Genomic DNA, 21,886 nt, shown 5'->3' with positions numbered 1-21,886 from the left:
CAATACAGCCATCATGCGCCACATGGTTGTTGATTGTTGCATTACTTGTTGTGATTTTAGGTTACGTTCACCTGTTTTTCCGGGAGAGCTATTTTTTGCCAATTATGCACACTTTGATTCTATAAATTTTATCCTAACGAAACTGAAAAATGTCGAGTAAACCATCAAAAAGCATAGAGAAAAATGGTACCTTCAAGCATAGTAAAACTACGGGAAGATTATCTGTATGGACCAGAGCCTTCACAGCCAATTCGAAATGGCCAGATAAAGTAAGTTTCCAGAACACCTAATTTAAATTTAAATACTTTGTTGAAAATCATCGAGAACGACAAATTTCCATTTAAACTATAAGTTTACTGAAAATTTAATCGGCACGGTTGCAAGTCAGACCTATATAGCTTTCTCAAAAATCCTCACGCGTAGCCGCTTCTCTTGCCCTCTTGGGTACATTTCAATTGCAAGGCAGAACCTCTACCTGCTTCATCACTCTTCTCCAAAGAATCGCCTCAAATTGATAAGTAACCACCTTCGTATATTTACCTTGGAGCTTTCTATCGAACTAACGTGCGATATGCTTCTTGACCCATCTAGGGTCAAAATTTGTCTCGGAAACATGGTTGGATGTATTTTGCCATGATAAGTAGGGTTTTGCATACATCAGTAATGTGTTTGTGAATTGTACCATCAATGCCATGTGTAATGTTGATTGATGATTGTGTTAGTATTTTTGTTGCAGGAATGATTTCAGTTAGAGAAACAAATTAATATTAATCATTCCTATCCACAATTTATCAGTTCCGAACCCTCTAAACCAATTGAAAGTTTATTTTTTTCTTTCTTTCTCCCACGTGGGAAAATTAACCAATTGTAGGTTAATTCTCACTAGCATATCTTTAATTTCTCTTGCTAGAAGTTTCATGGACTTGGGTAAAAGTTGCAAGATAACCTGGGAAACCATAGAATCATTAACGCACTGAACACCATGAGCATCCTTTGGTCAAATTGATATTTTACTCTGACCTTATATAGTTAGATTGAGATGACCTCAACATTCTACATCATAAGTTCCTAGATTACGACCCAGTTGCTTAAAAATTTTCCTTTGAATATTCATCGACAATGGACACTGTATTTTGTTTCTAATTTTTTTTTTTTTCTTTTTCATTTCCTTTCAGGAAGAATTTTTAGATGTAATTTATTGGATTCGACAAATACTAGGAATTGTAATTGGAATATTCTGGGGTATCATTCCTTTGAAAGGATTTGTAGCTTTATTATTGTGAGTATTCTAGTTGCAATTTTTTAATTTATAGTGATCAAGGCGGATAAAGAATGGTGGTCGCATTTCGATTTTGGCTGCCATCTTGAAGCGTTGTGACGTCAGGAGGGTACGGGTTTTGCCATGCAATCCGATGTTGAGTCACCCCCCCCCCCCTCCCCACCCATGTGACGTTCAGAGGGTACGAAATGCAACCACCATTCTTTATCCGCCTTGTATAGTGATAGTAAAGTGCAGCTGTTGGCCGTTGCTGTAGCGTTGGCTCTATAATCAGGACATCCTCTGCATGCATCTTTCAACTCAGTAATAGTAATAGGATCATTATCTCAATGAGAACAGCTCCTAATTTCTCGTGATACAACTCAATTTTTAAGAAAAATTGCCTGACTGGATCTCCTTCAAAGCTAAGAAAATCCCCTGAACCCTCCTTTGGAGCTTGAGGAGTCTCACAGTTGTTGTGGGGTGCATTTTAATGTTCCTCCCCATTCCCTCACAAAAAGTTCCTAGTTTGTCCTATGTAGTTAAGAAAATCATTCTCCAAAATAATTACTCTGCATTTAAAATAAGTGTGCTAAGCCATAGAATTTTGAAGCAAAGCACAACTTATCCCTCATCCCTTAGCCTTTTTAAAGGCTGTTTTCCACCCTCTCAACCGTGAATGCTACAAAAGGCGAACATTGCAGCCCAGCTTTGCATTATCAAAAGGGAAAGAGCATTTGAGGGGCTTTAAAGGCTAGGCGCATAAGTTCAGGTTTTGCTGTTTCGAAAAATGGTTGTTTAAAGTCACAAAATTATATGGATCCTTATGGGAGAAAGGAAGTTCAAACTGACTTTTTGATGCTTAAAAATTGGAATTTGGGAGCGAACTTTTCACAGAATATGCATCAAGACTAGTTTCACTTGAAATCATTAACATCTCAATCTTTTCAAAAACCGCACCTTTGTGTCTTGTCCTCCAAGCCCCTCATTTCATATATTGAAGGACTATGTCTCTCTCTAAATCCAGGAGTTCACTTCAAACCAGTCTAATGTATTAAAAATGAATTCGTATCAATATTTTTCTGGCCTTAAGCTGCCACATTCTTTGACACCTAGCACGCTAGCAGGGCTGCAAAATGTTCTAACCCTCTATATTTTAACTTCTCTGCCTTGTAGTTTTCTACATATTTCTCACTTTTTACTCAACAAAATTACCCTCCAAATTGCAAAGTAACGACCTTTTTACTTCATCTTCTTTTTTCCCTTTTTTTGGCTTGTCAGCTCAATTCAAAGTGTGATGATAGTAAAAATTTTGAAACAGACATGGTTCTGATTGTCTACGATGGTATTCTAGGGTTAGAAATCAACTGAGAGGAGAAAGATGAAAGCATGGGAAGCATTTAATTCCCAGACATTCTGTCCCTCTTCACATTTCTCTATCCTAGAGCATAATCAGACATTTTCTGCACTCTAAAGGGCTGTAATCGCATAGATTTTTTTCAAGCTTCGTACAAATACATTCCATGTATTACATCATACTCCTATCGTGAGGGTGGAAGTCCTACCTATCATATAATTTGTTCTCTAGCCTAATTTTTTTTTTTTTCAGATTCGCCATTGTTAATGCTGGCGTTCTTTATGTTTATTTTTCAAATTTCCAAGCAATAGATGAAGAGGAATTTGGTGGAGCGTGGGAATTGACGAAAGAAGGTTTCATGACATCTTTTGCTGGTTTTTTGGTTTGTATCCATAGTATCTCTAGAATTCGCACAAACTTTGGAAAAATGACTTTTTTCCCTACTTCAAAACTTATTTCAGTGGCCTAAGAATCATTCCTTGCTCAAATAGACCAAATTAGAAACCTCTTTTTATTATTTATTTTGTTTTTCTGAAGCACAAATGATGAAAAATGTTTAGAAAAATATATCACCTTTTGCGATTGAAGAAATATGTAATTCTATGTAAGATTTCTGGATCAAATCAAATGAAATCTGCAAAGAATACATGCTTGATATTATTGATGATTCGTCCTTTCTTGAAAATTGGAACCTCCTTAATTCACTTTTCTCCATTGATTTTCAAGTGCTATCCTGCAGGCTATGCTTTTTCAAGCCTCAAGCATCAACTATCCTGGCACCCAATCATATTATGGAGGAATTCAGGGCTGAAAATTAAATTTGAGCACCTTTCTTATGTGTTACTTTGTATCTTTCAGGTGACATGGATAATCGTCTATTCTGGGTTGCACTTTGACTGATGATCTCAACCTCTTGACGAAAGGCAAAAAATAATTGTTATGACCGCCATCTGTTGCGCGACCGATTTACTGAATTTTCATCTTTTTTAGGGAGCCTGCGTCGCCTGCTTCCCATTTCCTGGTTGTGCTCTCTGTGAGAAAATAAATGCCACTTTATAGTCCCTCTTTTTTAAGCTTTTGTAATTATTTTTTTTGTACCCATTTCTATTTTAAGTCTGGTTTTGGGGTCTCTTTACATAAAACCAAAGTTTCATCATATAGCAGTCATCATAAGAAACATAAATTTCCATAAAAATTTATTTTTAGCTGTAATTCAACATCATCTTATTTACAGTTTACCCACTTGAGTAATATTGGAAAAGCATGAATTATAGCTGAGCTGTGTATTTATCATTGTATTTTTATCTGATAAATTTTTATCAATTTAAATGGTTTATCTCTTTTTTGCTGTGTTCCAGTTTCCCCACAATCCTACAAAATGTTGTTTTGAGAGGTTGTGTGACAGTGGCATGGCGTGCTTTGTAATAAATTGATTGATCTGTTATTTAAACCTATGAAAAAGGATCGATAAACAGGGTGTTCGCAACGAACACCTTGATAATCAATTCTTTACGATAAGTTTAAATGGGGAAATATTGATAATCCATCATTCACGCCTCTCCACTTATGTACAAAGCTCTTTTTCTTTAATGCTAGCCCACTAACCTTCTTATAGTTGTATGAATTTAAAACATGCTCAATGCAAATTCACATATAGGGAAACAACTTAAAACGGGACTAAGGCCGCAAATGATAAAAAAAAGGAACACATAAAATAAAATAAGAAACACGGGACATTTCGCAGGGATCACACCTGCATTTTCAACCGGCAAAACAAGAAAAATTAAAAGAAAGGAGACTAAATACGGGTGTAATCCCTGCGAAACGTCCCAGGTTTCTTATTTTACTTTATGTGTTTCTTTTTACTATTTGCGGCCTTAGTCCTGTTTTAAGTTTTTTCTCTGTTAATGTTTCGAGCCGATTAAGTTGTTTTTTCTAATACACATATGTAAAGCCACTCTTATATTGCTCTCTGACGCTCTACAACATCCAACCTCCACAGCACTGTGTCCTCTCTCAGCCCTCCAGGGGGTTAGCACTCCCTCATTTAAAACCCCCACAGTAATAACCCTAAAACGACACAAAGAAATCAGTTTTTAATCAGAGGCTACTTATCGTGTAAAAATATTTGAACTCAGACATAATAATATAAATAAATTTAATTAAAAATCATCAAGAATATATCTTACAAACAATATATTTACATTCTTTGTTCAGGATTAAAAATCAGAGTCAGACTCGGATAGCTGAAGGTCTTGTGAGAGAATTTGCTGGGAAGGCAACTTAGAAACAGGGGAACTTGTGGGCTTGGAATTAAGATGTCCTGTAAAAAATAGAGAAGATGACATGTCAGTTCCTTTAATAGGCAAAACCGATGAAACAACTCAAAGAGTAATTCGACTAGTAGTATAAAATGGGGTGTTTCAAGAAAAATTGGACGTATTTCTGTCAAATGGAACTAAGCGCCATCGAGGTAGGAAGGTAGAGGGGGGCTTGGATTGGCGGCGGAACCGGGCGTCGGGCTCATTCGTTCCTATACTCGCAATGCTTTTCCATGGCGCTTAGTTCCGTTTGACAGAACACGCTATCCGGGATTCTAAATTCCTCACAAAGGAACTCAAATTGGCGCTTAGTTCCGTTTGACAGAAATACATCCGATTACAAACCTCATCTTACTATCTACTGATTCTTATTCTGTATTATAGTGAGAATATGGGTGCTCCTCTTCAAATGCCCCTGCTGATAATGTATGTCCCAGTAGTTATTAAACTTTTCTGATAAGGGGCATCGAAATAAATAATGTATTTTACTGACGTCAAAATACACTGACACCAAGTGCACCGAATTTGATCCGAACAAACAAAGCCTCTTTGAATGCTTTCCATCAGAATTATTAAATACCGACTGAAAATTGGATATTATGGCAGAATGATCAGCTGTACATTGTTTCTTGAAACTCCCTTTGCAGATTAGTTCTTTCTGTTTTGTGATGTTTGAGCGATCGCAAAATATACTTCAGGGTTGCCACAGTCAGGGAATACTTGGAAATGTTGAGGAATTTTTAAATGTCAGGGAAAACTTAGAAATGTCAGGGAAAACTTAGAAATGTCAGGGAAAATGATAATTGTGTCTCGAAAAAATTGTTAAATCACCTTTCTTTGCACTCTTGAATGGTTTTGACGTCCACATAAATTTTGACTGAACACTATTTCAAATTATGTCTTTTTAACAGATCTGGCATATCTCCGAAAACCTGGGAACCTGGGAAATTGACCGAAATGTGTCCGGCAATTTCAGGGTGTTTCATTTTCATAATTCTGTGGTAACCCTGGTCCTACTTATGCTCTAAAACTGTTGAACTTTCAGCAAATAGGCCTCAATAATTTAATAATACACAAAAATTGAGTGTCTAATTAAAGTTTACTCAAAGCAAGGGGAAAAGTAGAATGTACAAACCATTGGGCCTCAGGCTTTGAGCCTCAGGTACGCGTGCTTTAGGCGATTCTTGGCTGTCGCTCATAGAAGAGGAATCGCTGTCACTGTCACTAGATGAGGAGTCACTATTGCTTCCTGAATCACTTGAGCTGCTTAAGACACCCACAGCGCATTCCTGAAGGCAAGAAAAAGCGCAATTTTACATCCATAATTAATTAAGAAGGGGGGAAAAATCTCAGTAAGCATTGAGTTGAAAATACCTTAAAACATTCAGCAGTTAAAATTGAATAAACATGAAGTTAATGACAGTAAGCTTATTACCTTTCAAAAATATTAGGTAATGAAGGTAATATTAAAAGTAAACGATTGCAGTCTGACGCACTAATTGTTTCGACAGAGAGTTGGTAATTTTCTGGCCAATGAGTGTCAGAGATCAGCTAAAAACTGAAAATCTCAATACAGAGGAAAAAGCCCATTTGGGCACAATTTTCCCTTGTAGAGATATGCTGTTTGGTGCAACACTAGTTACAACCATCCGGAAATTCAACTTCAGACGCACTTTGGGTCTTTTTGGACCCATCATCAGTGCAGCGCACTTGATGTATTGAGATTTCCAGTTATTAACTGATCTCTTATGCATATCGGCCAAAAAATTACCAACCTTTTGTCTGAAAGTAATATTGAATTATACAGTATAATATATATAACGGTCAGACTGGCTCTTCAACTCTTTAGCAAAATGGCAAGTAGTGTTACTTGTCGTAGTACAATAGATCTCGCTAAGTCGATTTTTTAATGGACTGAGAGCAGTGGCGCCTTTAGCAGCTTTATGTCTTCTCCACTTTATTGCTTAGCATGAAATAAGCATAAAAATTCGAGCTAAGAGATTTTGAGAGACTTGAAGTGATTATCTGAGTGACTTTTCCAAATTTTCAATTATCCATCTTGAATTTTAATTTTTTTAAAAAGTAAATTTTCAAATTGTATCTATTTACTTCATATAAATCGTTGAAGGACATAAAAAATCACGGATTTTGAAGCTTTTACTACTGTACTTCCTTTAAAACTACAGAAACGTTATGTAAACATTATTTTGAAACGTTTCTTCCTTTATGCAGACACAGATTTTGAAGCTCATGCTTCTGTGTTTCATTACGAAATATAGACATGCCAAATTTTAAAACCACTTAATGCGAAAAAAATAAAAAAACATAAACATTATTTTAAAACATTACTTTCTTTGAAAATCGCTCCATTCTCCTGATTATCCGCCTAGAAAATCGAATTTCCGTCCCATTTTCTAAAAAATTTTCTTTGATCTATGCAGACTTTCTTCCGCAACAAGAGTAGAAATTCGTCTTAATTGTAGTTTCTTTTACATTGTCTTTTGTAGCAGAGTTTGGGGACTGACAAAATTTTTGACTCAAGCAGCATTACGTCTTGACTGCTATACAACTTAGTGAGATTTCACCGTACTCATCTCACCCTTGTGAGATAGGATAACTAAAACTTTAGGATTAGGAACTTAGGATAACTAGGATAACTTTAGGACCTTTATTAGTTTTTCTTCTATTCACTCTTACTATGTTGTACTTTGCTTGATGATCACCATTAAAGGTGGAAACAGTCGTCACAAACAGTATGCAGAGCTAGGCAAATGTACAGAAATAGTTTCCAGTGGCTTTCAAGGTGTCTAGTTTTTTTCCATTAATTTGAGAAATCCTGATTTTTCCTGATTACTGACTGCTAAATCCTGATTTCATAATTTTTCCATATCCTGGTCAAATCCTGATTTTTTGCAAAAAAATTAAAATTTCTGCATCAGCGTATGCGAAAGCATAAAAAAATCCGATCGGACAGCAGACTTTTCTCAAATCTTGATTTTACGACCAATTTTTCCTCAAATCCTGATGGAATCGGGAAAATCGGATAATCCTGATGCTAGACACTCTGCTTACGAAGGTTGGCTGAGATGATTGATCATGTACCCGTTTAAAATGTGCAGACCCCTCTTTGGTCGCACTGCAGCATAAGAACTACAAATTTTGCTCATTGCTCCTAATATTTGATAGCAGATAATATTTTCTAAAACAAGGTAAATATAAAACTTGAATCCAAAAAAGTTAAGAGAGGAGTACAATTATTCTAATCTGAAGAACTGAAAAAGACAATGAAAGTAAAAGTATTTACCATGTTCCCATTTTGGTTTGGTTCCCTTTGGGTTTCGAAACCAGTCATGGATGTTTCCTCAACTCCCAAGACGGGATTGTGACTTTGAAAGGATGGGGAGGCACTCCTTGAAATAAAAACAAAAAACAAAAATTTTACAAAGGCATGAATATATTTTTTTACAACCGAAAATGGAACCTTCTATTCAGAAAAGGGCCGAAAACTTTTGAGTCATCCTTTCTCTTAAGGGTGCAAAATTTTTTTAACCTTGCGACCAGATGGATCGGGATCTGTCACATGCAAAAATGGGAAAGCCGGCAAAATCGCGGTTTTTCCCTCTTTACAATGGTGCGGTAAAAATCGATTATTTTTGCAAAATTCCAGTAATTTATACTATCAGCACCATGAAATGAAAAGATCATCCTTTTGAAAATCCTGGAGAGAGAGGGGTTTTTAAAAATGGATAGTCAAGAACTTTCTACATTCTTGCTTTCTCTTATCCATCATAAATTCCAAAGCTCTTGAGTTGTTGTCCCTTCAGCCTTTCCATACGAAAAAATGATTCATTACAGAGAGACTCATATTTAGCAGAGAGTGGAACAAGAATCAAAATATCATCAGTTAATTAAAGTAGAAAGAGAAAACTGACGCAAGGTAGCTACTCAGTCTGCCATTACTTAAAACTTTAGGAGAAATAACGAAAGGGAGAAAAGAAGAAGAAAAAGGGATACACCGAGAGAAAGAGAGATTAAAAAGATGAAAAGTGACTAAATTTAGATGAAACCTAACAATTAAATAAAATTGAAATTACTTGAGACCACTGACAATAATGATTTTAATTGAATACAGGGTTTTGGTGGAACAAGGTGGAGAAATGGTGCTGGGTCCACACCATTTCGTGGGGAAATCAAAGCCAAGAAGTTCCAAAAATTAAAATTAGAGTTAAAAATAATTTTTTGTACTCTAATGCGCACCCTCTAATTCTCCACCTTGTTACATTCAGGTTACGGGCCACTTCTTAGTGTTTTTTTCTTCGTTTCGGTGGAACTTAGTTGGTTTTTATTTGCTTGTCTTTCATTTATTTGATATACTTGCATGATAATAAATACATGTTTAATACTAGAGAGATGCTTCCTGTTCTTAATCATGTCAACTTTTAATGGTAATAGAAGGATAAAAAAAGGGGGATTCTGATACCTGTTATTGAAGGCAAGTTGTGGCGGTGACTTGTGCTGAGACAATGGTCGGTTTGGACTTTTGTGATGAGCTGGTGAGGGCGATGGCGAGGCATGTAAAGGCGAATGTCTAGGCACAAGACCAGAATTTGTCTTCAATTTTGAGGAGGATCCTGCATTTGCATTGAGAGATTTGATATCTGTGTTCTTCCACACATTTTTCGAGGTGTCTCCCACTTTCTGAGGTGCAGTTCTGAGAACATGAAATTGATGATAAAGTCTACTCGCAGACAAGGAAATACCATTAAACATAACTAAATGAAGTTATTTTTCTCCCTAATTTTGGAATATAGGTCATTCTAAGTAGCCTGGGTGGATCTAGGAAACCGGATTTTGGTGACAACCAGCCTATTTTGCGTCCGAATTAGGTTTTCTTGAATTTTCCTGATGGCTAATAACATACTAAAGAACGCTAGATTCACAGATTTTGTTTATTTTGATCAGTGTCCATTCTGTGTTACCTTGATTACGAGTAAGTCAGGTGTGTTCCACGATTTTCATCATGTGATCACTGATAGACCAAAGACTTAACATTAAATTATGTTTAAACTCGGTATACCTTGTACCGAACCTTTTGGTATGCTAAGTAAAGTTTACCTAGATCATTGCAGTTGTTCTCACTGTTTTGAGTGGGTATAACAATTCAAAACTGGTCAGGAGGCCGTCAAAGATGAGGAGCACGGGAATCGACCATCACGGCAACTGACATTTGCCACGTGGAAGAAGTGCGAGCCAAAGTGCTCGAAAATTGTCGTTTCGAGCTTGCTGAACAGTGTATTATTTCTGAAGGCTCTGTACATACAATTTTCAGAGAACATGTAGACCTGCATCGAGTTTCAGGTAAACTTGCCCCTTCATTGTTGTCCGTTGAACAAACATCCAACCAAATATCAATTCCCTTTAGCTGCTTGAACATTCTAACAATGATCTCCAATGATCCTACATTTATGGATAGGATAATTTTCGGTGACAAAACTTGAGTGTACGGCTACAACATGGAGCCGAAACTCCAATCACACTTGTGAGTTGAAAAATGTGGTGCAAGACCGAAAAAAGAGAGACAAGTTCGGTCAAAAGTAAAAATCGCAGAACACCCATGAGGTTGCCATACTTCAAGCCACATATCAACTAAGCTAATTAGGATTTTCCAGACAAACTAAGATGGTCGCATCTCAAGATACTTATAAGCGGAGAGTGGGTACATGCTATCCCTTGCAATTAAAATGTACCTGATACTGTGTGACAATTGTGACATCAAGAGCGTACAAGATGCAACCACCTATGATTACCTGCCTTGGTGAATGAGAATATGACAAAAGTGCTAAATTTTTTTCAAAAAAGCAGATATGTAGGTAATCCGACTTACAAATTTCTCAGTACTCATTTGGATCTTTTTTTTTTCATAGATGTGCCAAAGTTCAATACTGAAAATAATAATTGTAATAAGAAAAAAACAGACCATCAAAAAACCAATAGAGTAAAATTAGCATTTAGGAAAAGTAGCTGACACCTTGCTTGTAAAGATACAATGTAGGCGCTGAAACTGCAGTGAATTCTTGGAGGGTGGCAGAAAATTGGAAAATGTGGAAGCTTGGAAGATTTTGCAACCCTGGAGATATTATCAAAGAAATACCTATATTATGGAGGATGAGGGTGAGATTTATAAATAAAGGGATCAAGAGTGAAATTACTCAATTCAAAAACGTACCTTGTTTTCTTCAGTTGTATATTGTTAGACAACTTTTCTAAGGTTATTTCACCTGTAACTTTATCTATGATAAGGACACATTCTTTCTGATAAGGCCTGTAAGAGCCTTTGAAGACGGTTTGTTGAGTTCCTGCTCCATCTAAATGAGGCACAGTAACACTGATTTGATTGGAGGCTCCAACATCAACTGTCGCTATCTTATTAGGGTCAACACTCGCAGGTTTGAAATCATCTGGACCACAAAAAAATGAAGGAGTGTTAAATTTTAATTAAAAAAATCAGGTAGAGCTTTTGTCACGTAAGTTGGCAGTTGTTTACTTTTGATTGTCAAACGTAATAGACAGTTGGAGCAATATCGCTTCGGAGGAAGGTAATAGTTTTCAGTCCCTGGAAACATGGCAGTGAAACATTATTGTCGCGCTCAGTCAATCCCTGATAGCTGGGTATTGGATAGCAGCAGTGCGATCGCTTCGAAACAAAAAATGAACAGTTGCCAACTTATGTGATGCAAGTTCTAGTTATTGCAATGATTTTTAAGACATGGAACAGACTTGTGTGTATTAACCCTCAATGGCATAGCGTCACAAATTTGTAACAACATATTCTTGGGGTTTTCAAAAATTGAATCTTTCCTCTGAGGCATGATTTTGCAAATTTTCATTAGTTTTTTTTCTTTTCTGAATAACTGACTCCCAAACATAAAATTTTGATAAAAAATTTGATACTCCTGTGTTTTTTAGGCAAGCGACAAAATAGAACAGTGTCCCCCAGAATTTGAGATTTAAATTAATTCATGCCATAGGGGGTTAAAAAGAAGTGTGACTGAAAACTTATTAGATGACGTCAAGTTCAAGTGAAAAAAATTTACTTGAATTATAAAAAAACTAAATTTGCTCAAAACAAATTCTGATTTTTTAAAGAACAAGTAGATTATGGCACCAGCCACAGGAGACTGAAACGCCTATCAAAAAAGGTATACAATGAAAAAAAAAAAATTGATACATAGATTAGGATCTACACATCTCTACAAACTGCCTCAGAGACTTGGTATCTAGTTACAGTTTTAAGAGCCACAGGATTTCTGATCTGGGTTGAAAATGACTAAAACTTTTGGAACCCAGATTTGAGGATGTACTGGTCGCCAGTGGCTAATTGTAACCTCCATCCCATGATCATTTTAGCTAAATGCGCCCAATTGTCGGCAAAGCAAATATTAGAATTTGCTAGAGAAAAACCTGAGCGGTCCTAGTTTCACCTGTAGGTTTAAATTTGGTGGTGCGACTAGTTTTAAATGCTTTGAACGTACACTTATTGGTGACTACTCACATCGTAAAGTATGAAATCCAGCAGATTTATCACCAGTAAAACTGGCACCAAGTTTAATTTGCCTTACTCCTGGGCCAAGTCCTAGTTTGTCGGTCATTTTCTTCCATCAGGTTGGTGATTTCTGAGACCTGGAATAGAAATCACACTGTGCTCAATTGATGATAGGGGAAAGCAAGTATAGACTGAAATCAGGAGAGTAGGAGAGTAGTTACGGCATCGACCTGATATGCGCGCAGACTCCACCCAAGTGCCACCATCGGCACTGAGTGTTTCATCTTGATGAGAAGCTTCAAAACAAAAGGTGGGTTAAATATTCAATCTTTTATTTAGATAGATGGATAGGTAGATTTATTCAATGAAAAGTTCAACAAAAAACAGTATTGAAGTTATTTGAGCCACGAAAATATCATTTTAAGAGAACCAACCATTCTAGATCATTCTATTGACAAATGAACTGCAATGATAATAAATGAGATTTAAATGTACAACCCTACATAGCTAGAACCTTAAAATTTAAGTGTTTTATTTTTCTTGTGTTCTAGCCGGTCGGTCAACGATTGATCACTTATTTACCATCATCCACGTCATAGAGAAAAAGAAGGGAGTTGGCCAGGAATTACATCTAGTGTTTGTGGATCTCCAGAAAGCTTACGATAGTGTGCCATTGATGAAACTTTGGGAAGCCTTGAACAAAAGGGGTTTTAGTGGGGGACTAATTAGTGCTATTAAGGAATTTTATGGTGGGGCTTTCTCTAGGGTTAAATCGCATGGGGAGTTATCGTTGGGGTTTTTAATTACTAAAGGACTGAAACAAGGGTGTTGTTTGTCGCCAACCTTATTTAAAGTGTACCTGGAAGAAGTTTTAAAGGAATGGAAAAGATGCTGTTCGGGAATGGGCGTCCCGCTACGTGAAGATGGCACCCTTTATACTCTGTGCTTTGCTGATGATCAGGTGGTAATAGCTCAGGACGAAGAAGATGCGAATTACATGACGCGGAAGCTAGTGGAAGTATACCGAAAGTGGGGAATGGAAGTAAATGTGGTTAAGACGGAGAAGTTGGTTATCGGTGGTGATCAGCAAAGCATTGAACTGGAGGATGGCCGGAAGATCCTGGACTGTGAAGAGTATAAATATCTCGGAGTTTGGTTAACTAAGGACGGAAATTTGGATCGGGCCATTAAAGATCGGAATGTGCAAGGCAGGAAAGCTATCGCGATGCTAAATGGGGTTCTCTGGGACCAGAGTATCTCCAAGGAGACCAAAAGGAAAATTTACAACGTCATCGTGAAGAGTATCGTAACTTACGGGAGTGAGGTCTGGCAACTTAAGAAAAGAACTGAAGACATGCTTAGGGCAACCGAGATGGACTTTTGGCGAAGGTCTGCTGGGATATCGAGAAGAGAGCGTATCCGCAATGAAAGGGTACGCGAGATAATGGGTGTGGAAAAGGACATCGTGCACGATATCAGGTCCAAGCAGTTGGTCTGGTATGGACATGTGCGAAGGATGGCAGATGATCGGTTGCCCAAGCAGGTCTTCGATTGGGTTCCTCCCGGAAGGCGACGGCGTGGACGTCCTGTGAAAGGTTGGCGACAAGGGGTGGAGGAGGAGATCAGAAGGTGCCAATTGCCTGATGATCTCTGGGAGGATAGGGGGCAATGGCGATTGGGCGTCGCAGAGCGCGAGGCGGCGCTATAATCGCGACTTTATGTATGTATGTATTTTTCTTGTTTTTATCTTTGTTTTTTGTAATATTCTCTTACTAATGGGTATTCATGCTGTGTCGATACTGTAAATAAATAGATAAATAAATGAATTGACAGAGGCTTTATTGACCAGGTCAGAGGTGCATTGGATGCATGAAAAACACCTTTCAGCAAATAAGTTCCTACTGTCACAGAGACAGTCACCAGACGAGGCACGAAATAATGGAGAGACTTATCTGGGTGATTTTTTGTGTAATGAGAGCAACTTCGAATCCTTTCACTGAGCTTTTCAAAGTGCTTTCATTGCACCTAAAATGTTCTTCTCGGGAGGTAGCTCGATGTAAAAGCTCTGGGTAAGTGATTAGTGGTCAATTCTGTGTAGTCACTTTTGGCCTTGTGAAGTAAGTTATCGGTAGAGAATTGAGTATGTGGCGCTTTTTCATTTGAAGAGTAAACAAATACATGGATGAATTTTCCTTTCTACTACAATCAATTTATAAGCATAGATGAAAATGTAATGTAGAGTTGGCATCTTCACACAATATGCTTCGATTTAACTTGATTGCATTGAACAAGAATAAAACTTGAACTTGACTGCATAGTAGTAACAGTGATGCTTCAAATGGTGGGCTCATTTAGCCCAACAATAGGAGATGAAAATATAGGACAGGATTTGGTGACGATTACCTGGCAACTTCCTTGTTCCTGCAGTAAAGGAGATCAGTCAAAATAAATTCGCGAATTAGCGAAGTATATACACTGAACACTGATTCCAGCAACAAGCGAGCAGCTGCTTTCTCCCGTCTCCCGTCCCGTCGAGGGCTCGTGTTGAACTTTCGTTACCAACTTAAAAACCCTTTTACCCTGGATATCCATTTAGGCAGAGTTTGAACATAATAAAAAGAAGTATGCGCATGAGGAGAGATTAAATTAGTAAAATTCGACCATGACAGTATATTCAAAAATAAAGCTCATTCTTAGCATTGCAAGAAAATGCATCACTTACTTTTTAAAAATTAGAAGAAAGTTCAAAGTAGAGAGAAATTGTTCAGGTTGACTTCTTGTCATCAACTTGATCAGCTGATCTTTGTTTACAATATCACAATCAGTTCGATGTTTACTTTTTGCAGGCAAAGACCCCCTCGGAATGAGCAGGCAAGATGGCTGCGTGGCGCGACGGGAACTCAGAGCAGTTCGAGCACTCTCTAACCAATACCTACTCTAACCCATCCTATCGTCTGCCGTCTCCCCACCTTATCTATCCAAATAATCATGTTTCCAATTATGTAAAATGAATCAGTGAGTTCGGAAACACTCCAACACGGGTTTTTTTCGATTTTCACTTTTTTATGGTTTAGTAACACTTATGGATAAGTAGAGCATCTGCACGCAAAAGGATGTTTCGAAATTGCAATCGGAAGTGCTCGAAACAGCGACGGGAAAAGGGAGGAATCGAAGAATTTCATTGGAAATACCAATTTTTGGCCGATCAAGGGAAACGGGTGACTATCCGATTATGCGGTTTTCTTTTTTCGGTTCAGTATACCTTGTGCCAACAAGTTATATAAATATTCAAGCGTTATTCAGGTCAAAAAATATAAATTTTTCAGGGCAGACTATGAAAAATCAGTATCTGAAACTTGGTGCGTTAAAGTCTCTAGAGTACTTCTTGCGTCCTTTGGCACCAAAAAAGTTTTTCTTAAACTAACTTCTTCGCCCGCTGCGAAGTTTTAGGTGTTTCCTGAAAATTTTTTTTCCGAGTTGGTGTATTTTCGAACTCACTGATTCAAATGTCATCTTAGGTACCTAATGCTATATTTATGCTCCCATATTTCACCCCTTGATGCCTGACTGGTAAAATTCACCACTTTTTGGATCGTTATGTACTTTTGTAGGTAAGTTATCAAAAGCAGAAATGTGCAAAGATATTTTTTCAGCAAATTTTTCAAGAAATATGCTAAGTGCCTCGTTACCTTTAACAGGATGTTTCCCAGAAGTTGTACCATTGTGCCACAAAAAAAAATTTATAAATTTGTGCAAATGCTGAGTTAAATTTTTAGCTTGATGGTTCATCTTCACATGGAAATATTTTTGGTAGAATTACAAATTCCACAATGAAAGTCTAGCAACACAGCTAACTTAGCAAAAGCCCTCATATTTCTTGAAGTCAGGAGAGGGTAATATTTCTCCCCCCCTCCTCCTAACTAGTTCCCCCAATGCTCCTGAAAACATCTCTGCTGAGCGCAAAAACCCTCAAACTCATCCCTCATCATCTGGCATCCCCATGGCTCAGATATAAATGAAGCCCCTCCCCCCCTTATTTTCCATCAAAATTCAAAATGTAAGTAGGTACGTTTAGAATTTGATTTCAATGCCTCAGAACGCTGCGGGGCCCCCACACAAGCTTGTGATTTCTCCAGATATGCTAAAGATTTTCCCTCCTTAGGTAATCCTTAAATTATATCAGAAAAATGTCTTGCCAAAGAATTTTGAGAATTACCCTGGTTAGTACTTGGTTTGAACTCTTTTAGAAATTTAATCCCGATCAAAAAGGTCAATTCCCTGAGCTGAGCAGTTTAATTTTTCTCCGAGAGTGAAATTTGTGCTTGGCGCCATTATGTGATGTGCAAAGAGTAGAGGAGAGGAGAGAGCAACAGAGTATAATCATGGAGTCCGAGCGAGCTTCATGCACGCTCCACCAGCTACTCCCGCTCTGTGATCGCCTGCTCATTCGTAGAGGGTCTTTGCCTGCAAAAACGCTCAATCCAATCAGTTCAATGTATTTTAGGTTATGCATGCCTGTGAACATTTTGTCATGCGCTCCTTCTTAGTACTGGGTGTTTTTCAGAGGTGTTTTCAGCTCATTTCCATTGAGATTTGTGTTTTCCTAGAACACTAGTAATGACTGTTGTTTTTGAAATATAAGCCAGTTAAACGCTCCATTCTTTCTTAAGAGATGTCAGCGTATTTACGATTCACATCAGAAGCTAGCCAAAAACCATCATGGTACTTTTATTCGACTATTGCTGTGATCCCTCCTCTTAGTGGATTTTTTTATGGAGTTCATACGTTTTGGTTGGCTAAATACAAAAAACTTGTCGAATACTGTCAGTAAGTAGAATCCACAGTGTATAGTTAGTTGTAAGTGATAGGCGAGCTGAAAGTTATTATCTCAAACTTGGAAATCTATTGGCTCCAAATCTAATAAAAATATAGAAACCTGATTTTCAAGGGAAAGCACTGTCTACAAGACTTGAGTGAAGAGATTTGAGATTACTTCCAGTCTAGAAAGAGGTTTTTTCTGTTTTTTAAGCTCCACAAAATCAAAATAAACTTTCTGATTAACACAGGAACAATATCACTTATCCACAACTTTCGATGAACTGGACAAGCATTGGTGACAACTACCTTTCTTTGAAACAGATACCTCAGTTTTCTATAAGTTAAAGAGAAAACAAGAGTCGCAATTTGAATCGCGGGCCGAGTGGCACACCATACCTTCATGTGTCGTCTCTGACTGGCTGATCCAATTTGCGGCCCGATTCTTGAAACTATGTTGGCCCGACAGAAAAAGGCATAGCCCTATCGTAACCGTGCAATATATCGCAATTAGATGTCTTTTCGGCTGCTTTAAACTTTCAATAATCAGCCTTCTGGGGCCCTTGTGAAAAATAAAGGGGCTCGATAATATTTTCGATAATATTTCGAAAACTAGGAAAAATCTTTTGGTCGGAGATTTCAGAAATCATTTCTCCAGATTTTTCTGTAGAGATTGATGGGTAATACATGTCACTTTTTGCTCAAACACACGGAACAGTTTGACCTAGAACTTGGTTTTTTTTTTTTTTATTTGAAATATGACACTTCGTGTCATGGAAAAACAAAATTCCAAGTCAAACTGTTGGCGTGTTTCAGAAAAAAGTGTCATGTACAACCTATCAATCTCTTCAGAATATTTTGAGGAGTGACTCCTCATACCTCCAACGTACAAATTTCTCCTTGCTTTCAAGATATTTTCAATGAAAACTGAACCCTGTGTTTTTTTTCCATGAAGGCCCGAGAAAGTGGGCACTAGGTGGATCAGCCAATCAGAGATGACTCATAAGAGTAAGGGGTGCCACCCGGCCCGCAATTCAAATTGCCGCTTTTGTTTTCTCTTTGCTTTAAATGAAATAAAATTCCAGCAAAGAGTGGTCGTGCAATAGCTATTGGAAGATTCAGAGATTGCTTGCTCCTCACTTAGAATATCAGAGAGGAAGTTTATGCTTCTCCTCTATGAGATATTCATAATTGCAGGTGGGGGTATTGTGTCTTAGACGGCAATATGATAGGTTTTCATCTCGCCTCTACCTCAGTTAACATAAGTACAGGAGGGTACCAATTTTCCTTATACCCATGGCTGGAAAGCAATACTGTACTTACATACCATAATGTTTATCCTGTTCATTTCTTATATTTGCACGAAAACTTTGCCTTAGTGAACAACATTGGCATTTGGCATTGAACATTTTCTTTTTTGTTTCAGGAATGGTAAGCCAGTACCAGTACCAGAGGATCTTAAAGAAATGTTTAATGCGGTGAAAAACGATTTACCAAACCAAGATGCATTTTACCAAAAATTCATGAATGTTTTTATGGTCAATGGATTTGACCCATTTTATGCTGGATCTACAAGAACTCTTTATGGAGGAATTGTTGGGATTCCAAAAACCTTCACCTATAAATCCATTAAAGATGCTCTAGATGAAGCAAAAGATATTCGGGTAAAGATATTGCATTTGCTTCTTTATTTCCTGCTATTTTTACTGAATTTCTTTGATAGGATGGAAATCGACAGTGTAAGTCGGCAATCACATACCTAACTTGTGCGCGGTGTCTGAAAATCTCTGCCTCTATGGTATTTTTTTAATGGAGAATAAATCGACATCATTCCTTGTTAAGCAGAATTTTATTTGCACAGAGTAGAAAAATCACGGCTGTTTTAAAGAATTGCCGTGGAGTAGTTTTCCGTTTCAAAAATAAAGTATTTTAATAAAGACAGGAAGTCTGCGATGTTGTCAACCGAGTTATGTTCTTGCCGACTTACACCATCGAAATGCTATTCTGTTACGAAAGAATTGATGCTTTGTTGACTATCTTAAGGTTTTTTCTCAACCTAATGGAAGGTCTTCATTCTGCTTAAAACACCTAAAGTGCACAAAAGATGAAAGGGTCTCTCTCCCCCTTCTTTACCCTTGTGCAACGTTCAGTGACGCAGTATGAAACTGTCTCCTTTGTGGATTTCTTGCTGAAGAGATTTAAGTCAATGCCTCATTGATAATAATTCCTAATAAGCAGGTTTTGATCCGTTTTTCCGATTGGCTTGTCGGCAAATGTTGCTCAATGTCTTGGCATTGAGGTTGCTTACTGTCCAGATTTTGCCAAAGCGTCTACTTTGCAGGCTTGAAACTGTTAGTAGATTGTATTATCTCTACTGACTTCGATATTTCAACTGAATTCCCCTCTGTAATTTTTCCACTTTAAATGACTTCCCTTTGTGGAAACATTTCATTCAAACGAAACACTACAAATTGTCATGAAAATAATGCACTGGTAGAATTTCTGTGCTGGGAAAGTTAATGAAGGAAATAAAAATACCTTGAAGGATGTTAGAAGAAACAGTCCACAGTCTGACCTGGTGGCTAAAAAAAGAGGCTTGTGGAAATACCAGGAAAAGCAATACTACATAGGTCTGAATGGAAAATTATCCTCTTTACCGCCTCATACTGCTCTTGAATCACCGTTTCCGGTATTCTTGGCTCTTCTTCACCCATTAATCTACATTTTGTTAGCCATTGATAGAGTCTGAATCTAAAGGTGATCTTTTATGGAGATTACTTGATGTCATTTTAAGGAACCAACCTCAATCCCTTTTGTTGTCTTCTTTTCAGATTCAGGATTCTCCTATTATGTGGGATTACGTCGAACAGGAAGTAAAAGATAAATTATTTAATTCTCTTGTCTTTAGTGAAAAAGCTATCAAGTATGCAATGGCTTATAATTGTATCCTAATTGATGGTGTCAGTGTTGCTTTTTATGCCTTTTACCCAGCATTGCTAGCTGTATTGAATGGTGTGATTGGTGACTACACCACCCAAAAATATAAACTCAATAATAAACCATTCATTGTCAAAGCTGCAGCTGCACTCGGAATTTGCACCTTATCAGTTTGCACTTGGATTTCTCTTGTAAATGTTCACAAAAATGTACAAGAAAAAACTGCCAATAAGGTAGTGGAAGAAATGGATGAGGAATATCTTGAGGGTGCCATCGAGTATTGGAGCAAGATTGTAGATCGAAACCTTGCTCTACGGCATTTAATGAAAGATGGAGAAAGTAGATATTCTCCTCAAGGAAAGGAGATTTACTTGTTAGGATCCCCAGGCATTAATCCTGTCGATCAGAAAGCAATCTACGAAAAACTTTTGGAAGAGCGGAAAAAGAAGAAAGAGGAGGAAGAAAATGTAACTGAATGATTTTTTTTCTTTTTTGTTCCATGAGCACCTAATGGTTCTTTTCTACTGTATTTTGAAATACTTTGCGTTTTAAATGGAAATGACTGAAGGCTTTTGCAAGACCAGTTCTTTTTATACCTATATGTTTAATTAAAAGTCCATTTTGTTCCAAAATTTTTCTCCATTCTTTAATCTGCCGTGCAATGCAAAAACGCCATAAACGACATTTTATATTTTTTGGAAACAATGTATCATAGTGGAAGAACTTTTGTACCTTGAGACAGTGTTTTGACAGAATTCTTTTGTAAATACTATCAAGAGCTTAACCTGAAAATTTAAGGTGCATGGTTCAAACAATTTTTATTTTATTGAGTGTTAAGTTCCAAAAAGCGAGGGGAAATCTTGATGGATTTACGGCGTTCTTGCTTAGTACGGTAGTAATCCCTATGATATTGTGTAAGAAATAACCATTTTACAAGTACACTTCATCAGAATAGCATCGTAACTTTAGGACTACTCTACTAACTACTACTAACTTAAGGACTTTCCCTAACTACATTGGAAATGGAACACTACATGGAGAGGATAAAACATCAAAATATATGTTTCTTTGTAAATATCTCAGGGAAAAGAGAATAGACAAATGAAGAATTTACATAATTATTTAGTTTACTAGTGAAGAATTGGTAATTTCTTTGTCTGAAACGTCCAACTTCCAGCTTTTCAAAAAGCTGGCAAAAAGCTCACTAGGGTCAAATATGGCACCAAACTAATTTCAATGTGCATATAATGAAAACATTTCTCAAAGTCTTGAGTATTTCTTGACAACTGAGGAAGCACTCGTGTCAAAGGAGCACGGAAGTCTTTATGAAACATTCATGATTTCATGATACTCTCTTTTATTTTCTGTCCAATGTAAGTATTACGTAAGCTACTCAAGGTCTGAGCTTGGAGCTTGTCTTTCGGGGTCTCAAGGGAGAGGGGAGGTCATACCCAGTCCTGCATAAGCCTCCCAATTTAAAAAAACAATAATTTCCAATAATAATAATTTTTTTTAGCCATTTTTCAGTCTCTCTCCATTTTATCTGATAAAGTGGGGGAAGAAGGATCTAAGAGAATGCTTTAGGTACAAATGCCTTTCAAAGAGGGAAGTGGGCTCAAAAAGTCGGCCAAAGTACTTTGTGACAACTTGAACAG

The 21,886-nt window shown here is 37.3% G+C and overlaps 3 protein-coding genes across 3 annotated transcripts; 2 read left to right on the top strand and 1 right to left on the bottom strand.

Annotated features, from left to right (window-relative positions):
- The first annotated feature begins 26 nt into the window (after positions 1 to 26).
- On the top strand, positions 27 to 3,944 carry LOC109041846 (GEL complex subunit OPTI). Its single transcript, XM_019058325.2, has 4 exons — positions 27 to 269; positions 1,176 to 1,279; positions 2,868 to 2,997; positions 3,474 to 3,944. Exons 1-4 carry the CDS (start codon positions 150 to 152, stop codon positions 3,513 to 3,515), a joined length of 396 nt encoding a protein of 131 aa, XP_018913870.2. The 5' UTR covers positions 27 to 149; the 3' UTR covers positions 3,516 to 3,944.
- An 812-nt stretch (positions 3,945 to 4,756) lies between these two features.
- Positions 4,757 to 15,040, bottom strand: Eaf (ELL-associated factor). Its single transcript, XM_019058371.2, has 7 exons — positions 14,883 to 15,040; positions 12,489 to 12,616; positions 11,163 to 11,394; positions 9,417 to 9,647; positions 8,241 to 8,346; positions 6,072 to 6,225; positions 4,757 to 4,938 (listed from the first exon to the last, which is right to left on the bottom strand). The coding sequence occupies exons 2-7, from the start codon at positions 12,583 to 12,585 to the stop codon at positions 4,835 to 4,837; spliced, it is 924 nt and encodes a 307-aa protein (XP_018913916.1). The 5' UTR covers positions 12,586 to 12,616; positions 14,883 to 15,040; the 3' UTR covers positions 4,757 to 4,834.
- Positions 15,041 to 16,967: 1,927 nt separating this feature from the next.
- LOC109041870 (transmembrane protein 177) lies at positions 16,968 to 20,863 on the top strand. The gene is made up of 3 exons (XM_019058370.2): positions 16,968 to 17,306; positions 18,721 to 18,958; positions 20,126 to 20,863. The coding sequence occupies exons 1-3, from the start codon at positions 17,152 to 17,154 to the stop codon at positions 20,708 to 20,710; spliced, it is 978 nt and encodes a 325-aa protein (XP_018913915.2). The 5' UTR covers positions 16,968 to 17,151; the 3' UTR covers positions 20,711 to 20,863.
- The last annotated feature ends 1,023 nt before the right edge of the window (positions 20,864 to 21,886 follow it).

This window comes from Bemisia tabaci, chromosome 2 (assembly GCF_918797505.1).
Source record: "Bemisia tabaci chromosome 2, PGI_BMITA_v3".
NCBI classification, from domain to species: domain Eukaryota; kingdom Metazoa; phylum Arthropoda; class Insecta; order Hemiptera; family Aleyrodidae; genus Bemisia; species Bemisia tabaci.
The sequence above is the reverse complement of the archived record's forward strand: the minus strand, read 5'-3'. Positions and strand labels throughout refer to the sequence as shown.

Bases quoted from the DNA above. Each gene is read 5' to 3' on its own strand.
- LOC109041846 (XM_019058325.2), top strand. From the start codon at position 150: ATGTCGAGTAAACCATCAAAAAGCATAGAGAAAAATGGTACCTTCAAG. The intron at 270-1,175 runs GTAAGTTTCCAG...ATTTCCTTTCAG, and splicing joins ATTCGAAATGGCCAGATAAA to GAAGAATTTTTAGATGTAAT. The intron at 2,998-3,473 runs GTTTGTATCCAT...TGTATCTTTCAG, and splicing joins CATCTTTTGCTGGTTTTTTG to GTGACATGGATAATCGTCTA.
- Eaf (XM_019058371.2), bottom strand. From the start codon at position 12,585: ATGACCGACAAACTAGGACTTGGCCCAGGAGTAAGGCAAATTAAACTT. The intron at 9,648-11,162 runs GTACGTTTTTGA...TCATGTTCTCAG, and splicing joins ATACAACTGAAGAAAACAAG to AACTGCACCTCAGAAAGTGG. The intron at 8,347-9,416 runs GTATCAGAATCC...TTTTATTTCAAG, and splicing joins CAACTTGCCTTCAATAACAG to GAGTGCCTCCCCATCCTTTC.
- LOC109041870 (XM_019058370.2), top strand. From the start codon at position 17,152: ATGTCAGCGTATTTACGATTCACATCAGAAGCTAGCCAAAAACCATCA. The intron at 17,307-18,720 runs GTAAGTAGAATC...TTTTTGTTTCAG, and splicing joins AAACTTGTCGAATACTGTCA to GAATGGTAAGCCAGTACCAG. The intron at 18,959-20,125 runs GTAAAGATATTG...TCTTCTTTTCAG, and splicing joins ATGAAGCAAAAGATATTCGG to ATTCAGGATTCTCCTATTAT.